Source organism: Giraffa tippelskirchi, chromosome 7 (genome assembly GCF_054371585.1).
Source record: "Giraffa tippelskirchi isolate mGirTip1 chromosome 7, T2T-mGirTip1v1.2.pri, whole genome shotgun sequence".
NCBI lineage: Eukaryota > Metazoa > Chordata > Mammalia > Artiodactyla > Giraffidae > Giraffa > Giraffa tippelskirchi.
Genome location: NC_137281.1, coordinates 18621333 through 18640741, shown reverse-complemented (window position 1 = coordinate 18640741; position 19409 = coordinate 18621333). Strand labels below are relative to the sequence as shown.

Here is a 19409-nt window from a genome sequence, read left to right as displayed (position 1 = left end):
ACACACAAAAAAAGAGCGGGATCTAGGGGCTTCCCTGCGGTCCAGTGGTTAGGACTCTGCACTTCCACTGCAGGAGACATAGGTTTGATTCCTGGTCAGGGAACTAAGATCCTGCATACTGTGTGGTGTGGCCCCCCCCGCCAAAAAAAGTAAAAACAGACACACACAAAAAGAGCAGGACCTAGGCAAACACCAGAGGCAGTGGATTTGGAAGAAAGGAAAGGCTATTCAACCTACACAGGCAGAGACTGACAATGAAAAGGCAGACAGGCCAGGTCACTGGGAAGGCAGACGCAGAGGCATTGGAGGAATCTTTCCTCCCCAAAGTGGGGGGGTGGGCGTGTGGAGGGAGGGTGGGGGACCTGCTCTAGGCAGTGCCTGGCACCTGGCTCCCCTCACCCCCCAGAGAACCAGTGAGGCTCTTCTTCCACATAGCCAAAGATAAAACGCACACACGTAGATATGTTTCCAGCAAATTGAGGGCACAGGGTGAACTTGGGGTCTCCAGGTCAGGAATGAGACTGAATGAAGGGTGACCACACAGGGTCTCCTGATTAGAGACCCTCACACAGAGCATGGAAGAGAGGGTGCTTTTGGCTGCCTCTCTAGCGAGCAAAGTTATTTTCTCTGCCTTTCTCACTCCTTCCTAGTTATGCAATCCCTCACTCAACCACCAAGCTCTGGAAAGCACAATTGTTTGTTTATAAGTTAGCCAGAAACTGACAACCAGCAAGCACAGAAATAGCATGCGATACCCTGCAATACACAAAAATACACATCTAATTTAACTTTTCACCACACTGGAGATTCAGAGCGGTTTGGATGAACAAAATCTACCTCTTCCACGTCCGTAAAAATTAAAACATGAACTTGGCACTTGTAAAGAGGCCCCCTGCCCTTCCACGATCTCTGCCAGGTGCCTCCCTCCAGCGTCCCCATCCATCCACACGGGGCTAGGGGCCACAGTATGAACCAAAATGTAGCTATAATCCTGAACAAGATTATTCAGTCACTTCTACAAATCTATAGACACCTATTCTGTGGGTACAAAACGTGTGCCACTCTACAAAGATTCGTGATCACAACATTTCTGTGAGTCAAATGTATTTTCAGACCCAACTAATGACCCATTTATTTCAACTGGTAGGATGTATTCCCTGATGGCTCAGACGGTAAAGAATCTACCTGTAATGCAGGAGACCTGGGTTCGATCCCTGGTTCGGGAAGATCGCCTGGAGAAGGGAATGGTATCCACTTCAGTATTCTTGCCTGGAGAATTCCATGGACCAAAGAAGCCTGGTGGGCTACAGTCCATGAGGTCGGACATGACTGCGCGATTAACATACACACAGGATGTACTCACTATTACTTTTCGGTTCTTATCTAGACCGGGGCTGGTATGTGTGTAACTTTGTACACTTCTGTAATCACCTTTTCTCACAACAATTTGTTACTTTTTGTTGTTGCTTGTTTTTGGCCATTGCCGTACAGGATCTTCAGAAAAGGCCATGGCACCCCACTCCTGTACTCTTGCCTGGAAAACCCCATGGAAGGAGGAGCCTGGTAAGCTGCAGTCCATGGGGTCACTAGGAGTGGGAGGAGACTGAGCGACTTCACTTTCACTTTTCACTTTCATGCATTGGAGAAAGAAACAGCAACCCACTCCAGTGTTCTTGCCTGGAGATTCCCAGGGACGGGGGAGCCTGGTGGGCTGCTGTCTATGGGGTCGCACAGAGTTGGAAACGACTGAAGCGACTTAGCAGCAGCAGCATACAGGATCTTAGTTCAAGGACCAGGGATCTAACCTGGCTCCTCTCAGTAGTGAAAGCAAAGAGTCCTGACCACTGGATTACCAGGGAATTCCTGTTACTCTTCTAATACAATAATAATGGAGAAAAAGAAACTACTTCTGAAGTGGCAGTTTTTGATCTCCTGTCTTTTTCTCTTCTTAGAATCCAACAGAAACAGAATTTTCTAAGGCATATGGCCCTAGCGAACTCTGTGAGTCTGACTAGCAAGGCCAGGGGGACCTGCATCTCTCCCTATTCCTGGTGCTGCATGCAGGAGACCTCGCTCCAGGCTGGCAACCCTTGCTGCCCACTCTGCAGACACTCAGTCTGATGCTCAGTCTGACTGAGCTGCACTGCACCTGCAGTTCCGCTGTCCTTTATGGCCACCTCCAAGGTAGCCTTTGCGTCATGATACTCCAGTACCTGAGCCAAAGGAGGAAGTGGTGATCAGGCTAAAGCCAACGCTGCATATCATCAGGTGGCGGCTTGGAATCTGTCCAAACAGCCCCAGGAAGCAAGAGACATTTACAGTGTTACAGCTCATGGTGCTGACTCTCCTCTGAGTCACCTAAAATCCTGTTTCTGCCAGGGGACCCCCTCCTGGCCATAATGAAAGGTGAGGAGATGTTGGTCAACCACGCCCCCTGGGCTGCTGGTGTGCACCAGTGCAGCTGGTCAGACCCTCACTAAGGCCATGATCAGCCTGGATCCAGCCTGGCCTCTAGGATCTGGCTCAGACCATGGTGGGGTGGGGGGTCGGAGGTGGGGAGCAGAGAGCATCACAAACCTCCTCCTTCCCCCACCCCCACCGGGGGAAGGATTAAAAGCTCCAAGGGTGGGTTCAAACACCTGGAGAGACATCATCACCCCTCAGTAAAGATGGAGTGGATGAACCCCCATGACCCAGGCTCCTCTGCACATGTTCCCCTACGCAGATGCGGACATATAAAGCATACATGGTCTAACAGGAAATTATACTTCACTAAGCTGAATGGTGCAGAGGAGGACCTAAGAGGAGCCGCTGGATCAAAAAAAAAAAATTCTCCTTCCTTTTCTGCTGGGGTCCTCGAGGAAATCCAGAGTAAACAAGGACCATAAACCAGGGCACAGTGTGAACCCTGGAGCCCTGTCCAAAATGAAGGCTTCTGTGAATAAGAAACAACTTCTCCTCCAGCTCTTGGGTAAAAACAATGGAGCTAAATTCATTTCAGGCCATTAGTGTTCCCAGAGGACGGAGAGGCAGAGATAAGGTCTCACAATGCTGTACTTTGTACCAACTTTCTTCTTCCATATACTGCTAAGCCCTTTCATTTAGGTCTTTTCAACAGCCTTGGGGAACATCTTTGTCTGATTTCTCTCCAGCTGGTTTTCTCTTGGCCAAGAACATATCTTCCTGTGAGTTTTAGGATTACGGGCCTCCAAGACCCGTGGGCGGAGACAGGGCCAGCTCTCAGGATGCAATGTCTTGGTAACGTGTATTACTCTGCATTAACTCCAGGCCAGAACACACATGCTTCCAAGACACATTAGGCTGAGCATAGAAATCTGTCTGGGAAAAAGAAACTCTATTTCCACGGGTCTTTTTTTAAGAAAGTAATTTATTAATTATTTGTATAGAACTGTACCTCTATTTAAACATATTAGTTTAAGAAAAGAAAGAAAAAACAATGAGAAACCAGAGAAGACAGAAACATACTGTGACATGTGACAGACCAGAAAGTATTCAGTACTTTCTGTATGTTCTTAATTCAGAGACACTCCCACCCACCCACCCAGGCTGCTCACCCAGGAGGCCAGAGTCTGTACTGGGGGTGTCCATGCCTGACCTGGGGCCAAACTGAATCCATGTCCTCGGCTTTGTATAGCCACATCCCGCACAACCCCAAGAAGACCTTGACTTGCCAGAGGGCCTCCCTCTCTGCAATGATTGTCTCATACATTCAGGGTCTAGGACCAGCAGGCAGAAAGGACTTTCGGGCAATTAATCTTCATTTTGTATACAAGTTACACAATTCAGCTCTGAATATGGACCATGTACTCCACCCCCCACTTCTTGCTCTCTGAACTACAGCAAAAGAGGCTGATTGTCTAGTCAGGCATGGCCTGAGCTATCCCAGGAAATGAGGCCCCCAAAGGAAAAGGCTACCCACTCCGGTATTCTGGCCTGGAGAATTCCATGGACTGCATAGTCCATGGGGTTACAAAGAGTCAGACATGACTGAGCTACTTTCACTCACTCATGAACTGCCACAGGAGCCACAATGAGTCAGGGTCAAGTGCACCCCAAAACCTGAGAGCCATCAGGCTCACAGGGCACTGCCATACAATAAACGCTTTTTGAATGAACAGAATAGAATGGTATGTTCAAGGGAAGTACAGGGACTTCCCTGGTGGTCCAGCGGCTAAGACCCTGGGCTCCCAATGCGAGGGGTCCAGGTTTGATCCCAGGTCAGGGAAGTAGATTCCATACACCACAACTAAGAAACGGTGCAGCCAAACAAATAAATGATTTTTTTTTTTAATTTTGGCCATGCCACACGGCATGTGGGATCTTCGTTCCCCAACCAGGGATCGAACCCATACTCCCTGTGTCGGAAGCGCAGAGTCTTAACTACTGGACCACCAGGGGAGTTCCATAAATAATTTTTTTGAAAAAGAAAGAAAGGAGGAAAGAGAGGGAAGGTAGGATAAAGAAAACAAGATGAAGAAGTCTGACTTGAGTGGAAACTAATTTGACCCTGTAAGTGTGCATAAAATCCCCAAAGACAGGACAAACAGGCCTGCCCTGAACACCCCAGTCGCGGGGTCCTCACTCCCTGCCCCCAGCTGGCTCATCCACTCAGTATGTGCCCCAGCTGTTTCCAGTCCTCGCCTGCTGGAACCTCCCACAGCTATTGTCTCTCTCCCTTGAATCTTCACACATCACCCCATCCCAGTGTCTTCACTCTCAGCTCCCAAAAGTCTCTAGATCTCCCTCCTCATGGTAAACAAACCCGCCTTCTCTCTCCTATACCCCTCCAGCATCTATTTTCTCTGCCCTTCTTCCCCCTGTACTCCCCTACACTGACTTTTGCCCCCAATTCTCCACCTACTCATTCACTAACAACCCCCTAAAGCAGGGGGTCCCCAACCTCCAAGATCTAATGCCTGATGATCTGAGGGGAAGCTGATGTAATAATAGAAATAAAGTGCACAGTAAATGCAGTGTGCTTAAATCACCCCAAGACCATCCCTATGCCCTGCCCCCTGACCCCACCCCCCTGCCCTGGACCCGGTCCGTGGAAAAATTATCTTCCATGAAACCAGTCCCTGGTGCCAAAACAGTTTGAGGCCACTCCCCTAAAGGACTACATTCAGTATTTTCCAGGGCTCTTCTGACTTGTCAACCTCATCTCTCTACTAGAAAGATCTCTTTTCTCAGCTGCCTTGACACTGTCATCCTCTGGGCTTGTTTACCATTTCTCTGCCTGTCCCTTAAGTGAAGGTATTCTTCCCTTCTGTATTGGGTCCTTTTTCACAATATCCCACCGCATTCCACGTTGGGGCACCTCAAAGCTGCATCTCCAGCCCGGGTACTCTCGTGGCTGCAGGGTCCACTGAGTGGACTCCGCACAGGGACCGCTACTTGGATATCTCTTTGGGGGCCTCAAGTCCACTGCCCCTACTTCAGCTTGGTGGTTATCCCAGCTCAGTGAGGCCCCCAACCATCCTCCCAGACACCGAAGGCAGACATTCTGGACTCCGCTGAGCAGCACCCTTCCCACCATATCTGGTCCATTCGTTCTTCCGATCCCTGCTGACTGCCTTTGCTCAAGCCCTCTTCATTCCACAGCCCCCACTGGGATCCCTGCCTCCAGTCTGGATGCCAGGTTTGACTTAGGGGTGCAAGCTGGTGGAAAGGATAGGTGGTGAGGATGTGTTTACCTAGTACTTTATTTAAGCTACTGAAAAGTCATCAGCAGTCCCTATCAGAGTAGGACAGAGACAATGATGATTAACCCTCCACATTCCCTGCCTAGCTCCACCCTGGCCTCTCCCCCACCCCTCACCTACCGATCTCTCAGCTTTCAAAGTGGTCTTTCTGTGACACGAATCTCACATGTCTGGTCCTGAATGAAGTACTTTGATAGGTCCCCAGGTTCCCTTTCCCTGCACCCAGGATGCGTGACCCCTGAAAGAGCTGGTTCCCCGTTACACCTCCACACCCTTGAAGGTTTACTTATAAGCGTTCACAATCCAATGCCTTCACCAGTGCTGTCCCTCCCCTTCTTCACCTGTATAATGTCTACCTGTCGTTCAAGGAGCATTTGTTCAGGGAAGGTTCCCAACCAATGCCTTTTATTAACCTTGTACTAAGAACATTCTTTGGACTAGTATAATGTAACACAATGATCATTACAAGGTCTCATTTTCAGAAGAGATGTTTCTAATTGCAAACCAGTGATTCATAGAATTTCACACCCACGATTCTCTTATCTACCATTGGAGAAACCGCGCCTGAAAAACACTCAAGCTTTGCATCCATTCACAGCTCCCTGGCCTTCCACCCTGTCCTATGCATAGCCTCCCCAGGAAAACCTGTTCTGGAAGACCAGGGAACATAACCCTGGCAGGTGTTCACCATCTCTTCTGCCCCTCCCTCTGTCATTTCCCCCAGATGGTCCAGACATCCACCTGTTTAGAAGACAATTTGGGGAGGAAATGAAGTCTCAGAAAGGGGCAGCCACTGGCTGAAGGCTACGCTGCAATTCTGGGGGTGGGGGGGTGGGGGGGCAGTCAGGGTTTGAGGACCTAGGGCTGAGATCTCAGGATTCCCTGGCCTGGCTTCCTTCTGTGACTCCACTGCCTATGAGCCTCTGTCCCAAATGCCACACATAATTAGAAGTTTTAATCCTGTAATTCCGTGATGACATCTTTTAACTTAAATGCACCTTAAAATTACTTTTTTTTTTTTAATGCTAAAAGCAATTTAACCAAAAAGAATTTTTCCAACTCTGTCCTCACAGGTCCCCAGAATCTCCTCCTGCCCATCCCCGAGGGACACTGCTGCTCACCAGAGAGCAAACGCCCCGAGGCAGAGTCAAGGGAGAAGGAGGAAGCCGCCCAGAGCGTTTTCACTGGCTCGATCATTAGGCTTGGAACAATTAAGAATTGATTGTTCTGTGGGAAACAGTTTCAGTACCCTGTTTATAATGACGCCCTTTGCCTTGGGTCATAGAAGTTGTTAAAAAAAAAAAACCACACACACAACTTCTCAACCCACCCAGTCCAGCCTGGCCAAGCCCCATAGGCTATTTTTAGACTCGCTGGGACAGACAAGGAAGGATGGAAGGTGTCCCCGTGACTCCAGGTTCAAAAGCATCTTTGTAGCCCAGGCCGTGCCACCTGCCGGAATCCCAGCGACCCCACTCCGTGGGTTGGGCCTCTTTTGAGGGGCTGAACTACGAACTGTTAACTTCAGGGAAAGAGGCCACCGTCTGCACCAAGCTCCCGCGGAGCCGCCCTCACCGCAGGTCTCCGCAGCAATCGGGTAAATCCGCTTTAGTGTAAAGTGGAGAGGGGGCGAGACCGCCGCCCTCGTGTCTGCCGCGCGCAGAGAAGCAGACGAAGTCCGAGGTCCCCTCCTGTCTACTAAAAAATCCAAGAGGCTTACACTGGAAGCATTCTGGAGGCAAAGAGGGGACGCCAACTCTCCTAAGCGGCTCCACTTCCACGCCCCACGGCCAAGCGCTCGGGTGGAAGCTGGGCTCGGGTCCACACGCGCCGCGACGCCGAGGGCGCCAGAGCTCGGGGAACCGTCCCTTCCCCAAGCGCGCGGGACGGCCGGCGGGGGCGACTCCGAGAGCCCCTCCTGGCCCGGTCCTCCGCCGGCACCTGCGCGGGGCGGCCCGGACGTCCCCCCACTCCCAGTCCCGGAAGTCACCTGCTCTCGGCCGCCGGGTGCACTGCCGCCGCACCCCTCACCGCGAGCCTCCTCCGAGCGCGCCCCAGGCCATTGCACCCCCACACCCCCGCTCCCGGCCTGCTCCACCCCGGCCTCGCGCTCTGCAGCCCCTTCCACAGCCTGGAAGGAAAGAGGTCTGGAGCTCGCGGACTCCCCGCCCGCCCACAGCCGCCCACCTTCCGAAAGTAGCAGTTGCCTTCTTTCTCCAGTGGCTGGGGGGCCGCGGGCAGCAGCGCGTCAGTCATGCTGGCTGCACAGGCGCGCAGAACTGGCTGAAGCTCAGCAGCGCGCTGGTCCCAGAGGGCGCCCGGCCCCGCCCCCGCCCCGCCTTCGCGGCTGCCCCCACCTCCAGCCCTCCCTGAGGCCTGGCCTGGAGCCCTGCAGACCTGGCCGGGCCCGCTGAGACCACGCCCCCGGCCCCGCCCCGACCCCGGACTAGCAGCGCGCAGTACTAGCCCCTGGCAAAGCGGGCGGAGCTGCGAGCACAAGCCCCTGGGCTCTTCACTTGTCGCCCTCCCAGCCTCAGGGGCTTAATCTGGGCGCGGTTGCAGCCTCAGCCCAGGGGCGCAGGGGCGTCTAGCAGCGAGGTCCAGGTTGAGGATCCAGCCTCTTGTCTGGAATCGTGTGCGTAAATGCAGCGCGTGGGTGTAACTAAGGCTCCTGAGCCCGCGCCGCGGGGACAATGACCAGACTCGACGCCACTTTTCGAGGACGCGGCGGGAGCGCGGGATCCCCCAGGGCCCAGGCCGGGACGCTGGGGAGTTGGCTGCGCCACCGAGGGCCTTAGCGGGTAACTCAAACCGATTGGCTCGGTGATCAATCCCCAGCCCCTCAACCCGCGTTGCAGAAACTAGGCAGATCCGCTGGGGGTCGCGGATGGCGGGAAGACAGAGGTCCACCCAAGGAGGATTCCCCAGAAAGGGTTTTCATGCCCAAGAGATCCGGCAACTGTCCTTTTTAACCACCACTTCAAACTTGAGATTTCTCAATTGCAAGATGAGTCCCTATCACCCTCGAACTGGTCGAAGGTATTACAACAAAAGTGGTGGATAAGCGCTGAGCTTGCGCAGTAGGAATGCGAATAGTTTAGGAGCGGAAGGGAGCTCCTGGCGATAGGGGTCGCATCGCTGTCTCGCCCACCCCCAGCTGATCCGTGGACTCCGGCGGTAGAAGCCTAGCAGACAAGGTGCAGAGACTGGGCTGCGGGAGCTGGAAGCCCCTCGGCGGGTGGGGCCACGCCCCTCTTGGCAGGTGTCCTGAAGTTCCTACGCCCTCCCCCAACCAAAGGACACCTTTGCGCAGTTTCTGCTGCGTTTGGCAGTCGCGGTAGGTGCCACGGGTAGAACACAATACAGCTTGCTTTCTAAACAAGCCAAAAAGGGAGATTCATTAGTGGATGTCCGAGAGTTTAAAACAAGTAGCAGCAACAACCAAGTAAACATCAAAATAAATGAATAAAAACTCATCATCATTGCTGGCTCCAAGACGCAGTACAAGCAAAGGCGTTCTCTGAAAGAACTGTTTTAATACAAGCCTGAAGAATCTTAAACATCTGGGACAGGTATTCTGGGAAACTCTGCGTCAGATGCAGAAACTTCCCTTCTCAGTGTCAGAAGTGAGTACCAAGTTAATTTCAGCATTGTCGGTCATCCAATAATTAATTCATTGCGCTGGAAATGTACCCCCCACACACACACACACTCACACAAACTCTGGGTCTTGAGAACAACCTCTTCCCTTTGAGGGAACCAGGAGGGACAGGTCACTGTTATGTTTGTTATACTATTACCACTGCTAATAATAAAGTTGTCAATAATAGAACCTCTTCGCTCGCCAGAAAGTTTACAAATATGGTTCACGACCCTTCTTCAAATAAGAGAATTAAATAATCTTCATTTAACAGGTGAGAAGATGGAGGCTCAGAGAAGTGAAGTGGTTCCGAAACACTGGCCATTAGTGGCTGAGATCACTGTTCAGGGCTGCTGACTCCAGTCATTCCTTGCCACTCTCAGATTTTTGTCATCTCTTTCACTACCTTGAAGCTCCAATCACCTCTACAATACACATACACATGTCACTTATACTATTTTTTTTTTTAATTTCCTGGCTGCACTGTGTAGCATGTGGCATCCTAGTTCCCCCACCAGGAATTGAACCTGTACCCCCTGCAGTGGAAACATGGAATCCTAACCACTGGGTCACCAAGGAAGTCCCTGTCACCTGTACTATTATTGACTTAAGAGTCTTCTTTAAAATTACCCAATTTAACAAACTTTATTTTAAAACACAACTATGACATAACAATAAGCGGAAAACCAATGTTACTTTGTCCTATGGGGACGTACACATTAAAGTGAATATATTGAAAACCAAAATCCGTTATTTAATCTAGCCTAACACCTTTGCCTTCTTGAACTGCTTCTTTTTTATTAAAAAGGAAGAAGAGCAAGAAGAAGTAGCCTGGTGTTAAAGACACCTCAGCCCACCCTGAGAGCAGGCTGAGACGAGCTTCTGGGCATCTTTAGAGGAAAAGAAGCACTTCTTTATGTGTCGTTGTGGTTCAGTCCCTCAGTCGTGTCTGACTCTTTGTGACCCCATGGACAACAGCTCACTAGTCTTCCATGCCCTTCACCATTTCCCGGAGCTTGCTCAAACTCATGTCCATTGAGTCAGTGATGTCATCCAACCATCTCATCCTCTGTCGTCCCCTTCTCCTCCTGCCTTCAATCTTTCCCAGCATCAGGGTCTTTTCCAATGAGTCGGCTCTTTGCATCAGGTGGCCAAAGTATGGGAACTTCAGCTGCAGCATCAGTCCTCCCAGTGAAAATTTAGGGTTGATTTTCTTTAGGATTGACTTTGATCTCCTTGAAGTCCAAGGGACTCTCAAGAGCACATTTCAAAAGCATCAATTCTTGGGTGCTCAGCCTTCTTTATGGTCCAACTCTACATCCATACATGAGTACTGGAAAAACCATAGCTTTTACTAGACGGACCTTTGTCAGCAAAGTGATGTCTCTGCTTTCTAATATGCTATCTAGGTTGGTCATAGCTTTTCTTCCAAAGAGCAAATGTCTTTTAATTTCATGGCTGCTATCACCACCCGCAGTGATTTTGCAGCCCAAGAAAATGAAGTCTGTCAGTGTTTCGATTGTTTCTTCATCTATTTGCCATGAAGTGATGGGACTGGATGCTATGATCTTACTTTTTTGGATGTTGAGTTTTAAGCCAGCTTTTTCACTCTCCTCTTTCACTCTCGTCAAGAGGCTCTTTAGTTCCTCTTTGCTTTCTGCCATAAGGGTGGTTTCATCTGCGTATCTGAGATTATTGATATTTCTCCCAGCAATCTTGATTCCAATTTGTGCTTCATCCAGCCTGGCATTTCACCTGATGTATTCTGCATATAAGTTAAATAAACAGTGTAACAATACAGCCTTGACATACTCTCTTCCCAATTTGGAACCAGTCTGTTGTTCTATGTCTGGTTCTAACTGTTGCTTCTTGATCTGCGTACAGGTTTCGCAGGAGGCAGATAAGGTGGTCTGGTATTCCCATCTCTTTAAGAATATTTCAGTTTGTTGTGATCCACACAGTCAAAGGCTTTGGTGTAGTCAATAAAGCAATAGATGTTTTTCTGGAATGCTCTTGCTTTTTCTATGATCCAGCAGTGTTGGCAATTTGATCTCTGGTTCCTCTGCCTTTTCTAAATCCAGCTTGTACATCTGAAAAGTCTCAGTACCGTTGAAGCCTGGCTTGGAGGATTTTCGAGCATGACTTTGCTAGCACATGAAACGAGTGCAATTTAGGGTAATGTGAACATTCTTTGGCATTGCCCTTCTTTGGAACTGGAATGAAAACTGACCTTTTCCAGTCCTATGGCCCCTGCTGAGTTTTCCAAATTTGCTGACATACTGAGTGCAGCACTTAAGCAGCAGCACCTTTTAGGATTTGAAATAGTTCAGGTGAAATTCCATCACCTCCATCCACTAGCTTTGTTCATAGTAGTGCTTCCTACAGCCCACTTGACTTCACACTCCGAGATGTCTGGCTCTAGGTGAGTGATCACACTATCATGGATATCCGGGTCATTAGGATATTTTTTGTATAGTTCTTGTGTGTATTGTTGCCACCTCTTCTTAACATCTTCTGCTTCTGTTAGGTCCATACCATTTCTGTCCTTTATTGTGTGTCCTGACAGGCATCTCCTGGCCCTGGAAACCATCTATGTGTCCCTCCTAGAGGCTGTGCAGCAGCAGACATCTGTAGACATTCTCATGACTCCTTGCAGGGGGCTCACAGGCCTGAGCCCTTATCTCTGATCCTGCTGCGATCAGGAAATGAGAGCTGCTGCTGCTGACCCAGCAGGACGGTAACTTCTGACCCCCTATTTGTCAACCTTGCTGGTGTTGTGTGTCACAGGAACCGCCATTGAGCCTCTGCGCTCCTAGTAAAAGAGCCGGGCTGGGAACTCCTGAGACAGGCAACGGTGAAGACCTCAACTGTTTTGTCAAGTCCCTGCTTTACCTTCTGGCTGGGGCCAGCAGTTGACTCTCCAGGGACTCAGTTTCTCCAAATAAAATGTAAGTCTCACCTCCTAAGACCTGCTTGTTGACAAAAGGAGCACTGGTTTCTCTGGGAACAGCCTGATGTACATCCTCTCTTGGAGAATCTGATGAAATTTGCTAAATTAGAAGCCAAAATCACAATGTAACCCTTAAAAGAACGAAATTCATTGTGAATTATAGATCCAGGGAATACCCTGGCTGTCCAGTGGTTAAGTCTCCACTCTTTCAATTCAAGGGGCTCGGGTTTGATCCCTCATTGGGAAACTAAGATTCCGCATGCCCTGCGGGCATGCCCAGAAAAAAAAAATTATAGATCAAGTTTGCATTTTTCAAGAAAAAAAATCATAGAAATTGAAGCCACATGGTGCCATGGAGCACTGACTTGAGAAAACCACACCAGGCTCTGTAGGCTTTGTCACTAAGTCACCTTGACTAGGCCCTTTTACTCCTCATGGCCTCAGTTTCCCCAGCTCTGAAATATAGTCAAATGCATAGCAGTCGTTTTTTGCATACTTTATGGCAGGAGTTGTGCTATGCACTTTGCATGCATGATCTCAGTTGATCAACAGCCCTATGAAGTGGGTGCTTTGTCATTCCCATTTTACAGATGAATAAGTTGAGGCTCAGATGTTACTAGTCTGGTAAGTTAGATTGCCTGATGTTACAACACACATTATGCTACACTACACTGTTACATGTGATTTAAAAGGAAAGACATTTTGGCATATTGGGAAGAAGTGATTAGGAATTAAACATAAATAAGTGACAGAATAGCTCCCCAAAATATTAGTATTAGTATTAGTGAGAATGTGAAGCAACCAGAATCTTGTACACTACTTGTGGGAGTGTAGATTGGTACTGCTACTTTGGAAAACTGGCATTTTCTACTAAAGAGGGATATATGCATAACTTGTGATCCAGCAATTCCAAATCTAGATAGATAAACAATGGAAATACACACATCTGTTCTCCATATGTACAAGAATGTTCATAGCTGCACTTTTCAAAGTGAAAGTGTTAGTTGCTCAGTCGTGTCCAATTCTTTGTGACCCCATCCATTGTAGCCCACCAGCTCCTCTGTCCATGGAATTTTCCAGACAATAATACTGGTTTGGGTAGCCATTCCCTTCTCCAGGTGATCTTCCTGACCAAGGGATCAAACCCCGGTCTCTTGCATTGCAGGTGGATTCTTTACTATCTGAGCCACCAGGAAAGCACTTTTCACAATAACCCCTTATTTGGGACTTCCCTGGCAGTCTAGTGGTTAGGATGTTTCACTTCCACTGTTGGGGGCACAGGTTCAACCTGTGGTTGAAACTGGGATCCTGCATGCCCTGCGGTGAGGCCAAAATTTTTTTAAAAAAACACCTAACTGGAAACTTCTCAAAATGCCCATCAGCTGTAGAATGGATAAGAAATTGTAGTATACTCACAGAAGGAAAACTAATTTATTACTGTTATTAATATAAACAACAAGTATGTTGTGACCAAAATGCTTGGCTTACGAAAATATGGTTGAGCCGAAGAAGCTAGACACAATGCTATATGACTCCATTTGATGTAAAGTAGAAAACAGATGAAATTAATCTATTCTGAGGTCATTGCTTCTGGGATTTGGGGAATTTTCTGTTTATTGATCTGCTTGTTGTTACACAGGTATGTTCACTGTGTGAAAATGCACAGAGCTATGTGCTTATGATTTATGCACTTTTCTGTACCTATGTCCATATTTCAATAAGAAAACTCAATGGAAATAAATTGTTGCTGTTCAGTCGCTAAGTCGTGTCTGACTCTTTGTGACGCCACGGACTGCAGCACACCAGGCTTTCCTGTTCTTCACCATCTCTCACAGTTTGCTCAAACTCATGTCCACTGAATCGGTAATGCCATCCAACCATACCACTCTCTCTGGCCCCCTCTTTCTCCTGCCCCCAATCTTTCCCAGCATCAGGGTCTTTTCCAATGAGTCGGTTCTTTACATCAGGTGGCCAAAGTATTGGAACTTCAGCTTCAGCATCAGTCCTTCCAGTAAATATTCAGGGTTGATTTCCTTTAGGATTGACTGGTTTGACCTCCTTGCTGTCCAGGAGATTCTCAAGAGTCTTCTCCAGTGCCACATGTCGAAAGTATCAGTTCTTCGGTGCTCAGCCTTCCTTATGGTCCAACTCTCACATCCATACATGAGTACTGGAAAAACCATAGCTTTGACTAGACGGGCCTTTGTCAGCAAAGTGATATCTAGGTTTGTCATAGCTTTTCATCCAAGGAACAAGCGTCTTTTATTTTCGTGGCTGCAGTCACCATCTGCAGTGATTTTGGAGCCCAAGAAAATGAAGTCTGTCAGTGTTTCGATTGTTTCCCCATCTATCTGTCATGAAGTGATGGGACTAGATGCCTTGATCTTACTTTTTTGAATGTTGAGTTTTAAACCAGCTTTTTCACTCTCCTCTTTCACACTCATCAAGAGGCTCTTTAGTTCCTCTTCTTTCTCTGCCATTAGAGTAGTAGTATCTGCATATCTGAGGTTGCTGATTTCAGTCAATCTTGATTCCAACTTGTGATTCATCCAACCTGGCATTTCACATGATATATTCTGCATAGAAGTTAAATAAGCAGGGTGACAATATACAGCCTTGATGTACACATTTTCCAGTTTGGAACCAGTCCATTGTTCTAAAGGTTGCTTCTTGACCTGCATACAGATTTCTCAGGAGGCAGGGAAGGCGGTTTGGTATTCCCATCTCTTTAAGAATATTCCACAGTTTGTTGTGATCTACAGTCAAAGGCTTTAGCATAGTCAATGAAGCAGAAGTAGATGTTTTTCTGGAATCACCTTGCTTTCTCTATGATCCAGTGGATATTGGGAATTTGATCTCTGGTTCCTCTGCCTTTTCTAAATCCAGCTTATACATCTGGAATTTCTTAATTCAAGTACTGTTGAAGCCTAACTTGAAGGATTTTGAGCATTACCTTGCTACTGCTGCTGCTGCTAAGTCGCTTCAGTTGTGTCCGGCCCTGTGCGACCCCATAGACAGCAGCCCACCAGGCTCCTCTGTACCTGGGATTCTCCAGGCAAGAACACTGGAATGGGTTGCCATTTCCTTCTCCAATGCATGAGAGTGAAAAGTGAAAGTGAAGTCTCTCAGTCGTCTCTGACTCTTCGCCACCCCATGGACTGTAGCCTACCAGGTTCCTCCATCCATGGGATTTTCCAGACAAGAGTACTGGAGTGGGTTGCCATTTCCTTCTCCACTACCTTGCTAGCATGTGAAATGAGCTCAACTATATGGTAATTTGAACACTCTTTGGCATTGTCTTTCTTTGGGATTAGAATGAGAAGTAACGTTTTCTGGTCCTGTGGCCACTGTTGAGTTTTCCAAATTTGCTGGCTTATTGAGTGCAGCACTTTAACAGCATCGTCTTTTAGGATTTGAAATAGCTCAGATGAAATTCCATCCTCCTCTATCTTTGTTTGTAGTGATGCTTCCTAAGGCCCACATGACTTCACACTCTGGGATGTCTGATTCTAGGTGAGAGACCACACCGTCATAGTTATCCAGGTCATTAAGACCTTTTTTGTATAGTTTTTTCTGTGTGATCTTGCCACCTTATCTTAATCTCTTCTGCTTCTGTTAGGTCCTCACCATTCTGTCCTTTATTGTGCCCATCTTTGCATGAAATGTCCCCTTGGTATCTCTCATTTTCTTAAAGAGATCTCTAGTCTTTCCCATTCTATTGTTTTCCTCTGTGTCTTTGCACTGTTCTCTCTCTTTTTTTTTTTTTTTAATAAATTTATTTATTTTAGTTGGGGGCTAATTACTTTACAATATTGTAGTGGTTTTTGCCATACATTGACATGAATCTGCCATGGGTTTACATGTGTTCCCCATCCTGAACTCCCCTCCCACCTCCCTCCCTGCACTGTTCTCTTAAGAAGGCTTTCTTCTCTCTCTTTGCTCTTCTCGGGAACTCTGTATCTGTGAGTGACATTGATTCCCAGGCATTTAGAGCAGGGTTCTTTGTATGTCATGAATACCACCCCACCACCAGCACTGATGTGTAGACCATGAGAAAGAAATTATTCCCTACCCAGGTGATTTACCCATCTTCCTATCTGCAGTTTCCTGATAAGATTCTGAGGTTTGTAGTTTCTTGCCTGTCTGAATAAGAAAGGAAGGGGGTAAGTGGTGTTTTAGCTTCTTAGGGCTTCCCTGATAGCTCAGTTGGTAAAGAATCTGTCTGCAATGCAGGAGACCCCAGTTCAATTCCTGTATTGGGAAGATCCCCTGGAGAAGGGAAAGGCTACCCACTCCAGTATTCTGGCCTGGAGAATTCCATGGGCTGTACAGTTGCAAAGAGTTGGACACGACTGAGCAACTTTCATTTTCTTTTTCAGTTTCTAGAGCTTTGCAGAAAAATGTGCTGTTTATGGGACTTCCCTTGTGATCCAGTAGTTAGGACTCTGTGCTTCCAGTGTAAGGAGTGCAGGTTTGATTCTTGGTTGTGGAACTAAGATCCCACATGTCTGTTGTCAAAAAATAAATACATAAATAAAAATAAAAAGCAACAACAAAAAATAAAAAACTGTGCTGTTTAGGGATTCCTGCTGCCAAGATTCAGGAATATTGGGTAGTAAGTGACCAGAGTTGCAGGTGAAGCATTTCTGAAGATCTGGAGTCAGAAAGGTTGGTTTACTAAATGCTTGTGATTGTCAGAAATCTAACAAAGTAAACTCTCAGCAATAAATTTATTGGGATTTTCTCACCTTTCAGAAGCTAAAAGCTGTAAGAAAATTAGCTAGGGTAATTTAGAAATAAAATCATGGGCCTTCATGGTTTTCTGGGTATATGGATTAACCCCTAACCTTCTTTAATTTCAAAAGCTCCTTATTCACAACAACAGTTGATGATCCAAGGATGGTGCTGGGGCCCTGCAGGGCTTCCATAAACAAAGATACTTTCTCTTTAGTACATTAAATTTCTCAAGGCAGGAAAGGAGCTAATCCATACAAAAACCTTTAAAATGAAAACCGAGATACTGACATAGAAGGAAAGACTATCATGGATGCAGCTAGAAACAAAAATTCAAATGGTGCAATGCTGTATACATGTATCCCCTTGCTCTGATTTCCCTTGATCAGTGGCAACCACTGTTACCAGATTCTTTGGGGAGTTTACTGGGGATATAGCATATTTGTGAATGTACTGAGTCCCTACATTGTAGATGCAATAGTCACAATTAATTTGGCTTTTTATGCTTTCTCTTAATATAAATGGCAGTACTCTGCCTCACTCTCTGTTTTGCTCATTTAACAGCATCCACTGGATATACTCACCATCAGCATTTTTATTTTTTCAATTTTATTTATTTATTTATGTTTATTTTTGGTTGTGCTGGGTCTTTGTGCTATGGGCAGGCTTACTCTAGTTTCGATGTGCCAGCTTCTTGTTGCAGTGGCTTCTCTTGTGGCAGAGCACGGGCTCTAGGGCACCCATCTCGCAGCCAAAGAACACTGTCTCAGTATTTGTGATGCATGGGCTTAGTTGCTCTGTGGCATATGGTATCTTCCCAGACCAGGGATTGAACTCATCTCTCCTGCATTGGCCTGCAGATTCTCAACCCCTGGACTACCAGGGAAGTCCCCTATCAGCATTTTTAAATGCTTTATAGTATTTTATCATAAAGGTTGTTCCCAGTACCTGTTGTTATCAAATTGCCGCAAATCTTAATGGCTCCAAACAAGAACAATCATTGCATTATTAACTCTCTTGGTTTCAGAAGGGACTGAACTCAGCTAAGAGATTCTTGCTTGTGATCTCTCACGCAGCTGTAGTCAGATGGCCACTGGAACTGGAGTCATTTTGAATCTTCTTTGCTCACCTGTCTGGTGACTGATGCCGATTACTAATCCCCTCTGGGTCATTGTCTGGACTATCAACCTAGCCTCTCCTCATGGCCTGGCTTCCTCACAGAATGGAGACTAAGTTTCCAGGGCCAGCAGCCCAAGAAAATTGAAGCTATCAGTTTCTTAAAGCTTGGAAGTGGCAAATGTTATATCGTCACTTTCTTTGTATTTTTTGGTCATAGTCGTGGAGCCTAGATTCATGGGAGGACACATGGACTCCACTTTTTTATGGGAAACTTGCCAAAAACTTCAAAACTGTGTTGTTGTTTTTTAAATTTTTATTGGAGTAGAGTTGATTTACAATGTTGTGTTAGCTTCAGGTATACAGCAAAGTCAATCAATTACACATAGAAGCTGTGCTTCTTTGTTGACTTGCTTTTGGCCACTCTGTGAAGCATGCAGGATCTTAGTTCCCTGACCAGGGATCAAACCTGTGCCCCATGCAGTGGAAGCATGGAGTCTTAACCATTGGACCACCAGGGAAACCCCGAGAAGATGTCTTTAAAATAACTTTTAAAGAAAGTCACGTACCATGACTTATTTAATTAGTTATTCATTCTTCAAAATTATTTATTGAGTGCTTACTATATTCCAAGCACTGTTCTAAACTCTGAGGATACAGCACAGAAAGAAAGAAAGAAAAACTGGCTCAAGGACTTCCCTGGTGGTCTAGTAGTTAAGAATCAACCTTCCAATTCAGGGGATGTGGGTTTGAAACCTGGGGAACTAAGATCCCACATACCTCAAGGCAACTAAGCCCATGCACCGCAATTAAAGAAGCCCATGCACTGCAATGAAGGCCCAGTGCAGCCAATATTAAAACAAACAAACCCAAAACTGGCTCAAATCTATCTCTTCTTGGAGCTTTATATTTCAATGGGAGCTTTCATTCCAATGGGGGAGAGAAAGACATTAGACATAATACCGAGTCAGTAACATTTAAGCAGAGACTTGAAGCAGGTGAGGCTGTGAATCATGCCTTTGGTACTCTAAGCAGAGGGAACAGTGACGACAGAGGCCTTGAGGCCAGAGAATGTCTTGAGTGCTCAAGAAACAGTAGCAACTCCACAGACTCTGATTCAGGAGGCCCTGGGGCATGGGTAGTTCGGACAGTTCAACAACATCCTAGTGATTCTCAGTCATGCAGACTTCTGACCCTCAATTTGCAAATCTGGGCTTCTTTTCTCTGTTCTGTAAGCAGGGGTTTT

General features: G+C 47.1%; 1 protein-coding gene across 1 annotated transcript in view; it reads right to left on the bottom strand.

Moving 5' to 3' along the window:
• The window catches only part of RHPN2 (rhophilin Rho GTPase binding protein 2), a 65948-nt gene extending 57811 nt beyond the window's left edge, over positions 1-8137 (bottom strand). Inside the window, exon 1 of the mRNA XM_081510434.1 lies at positions 7911-8137. Within this exon, the coding sequence (XP_081366560.1) occupies positions 7911-7979 (69 nt within the window). The 5' untranslated portion in view covers positions 7980-8137. The remainder of the gene's footprint in view (positions 1-7910) is intronic.
• Between the last annotated feature and the right edge of the window lie 11272 nt (positions 8138-19409).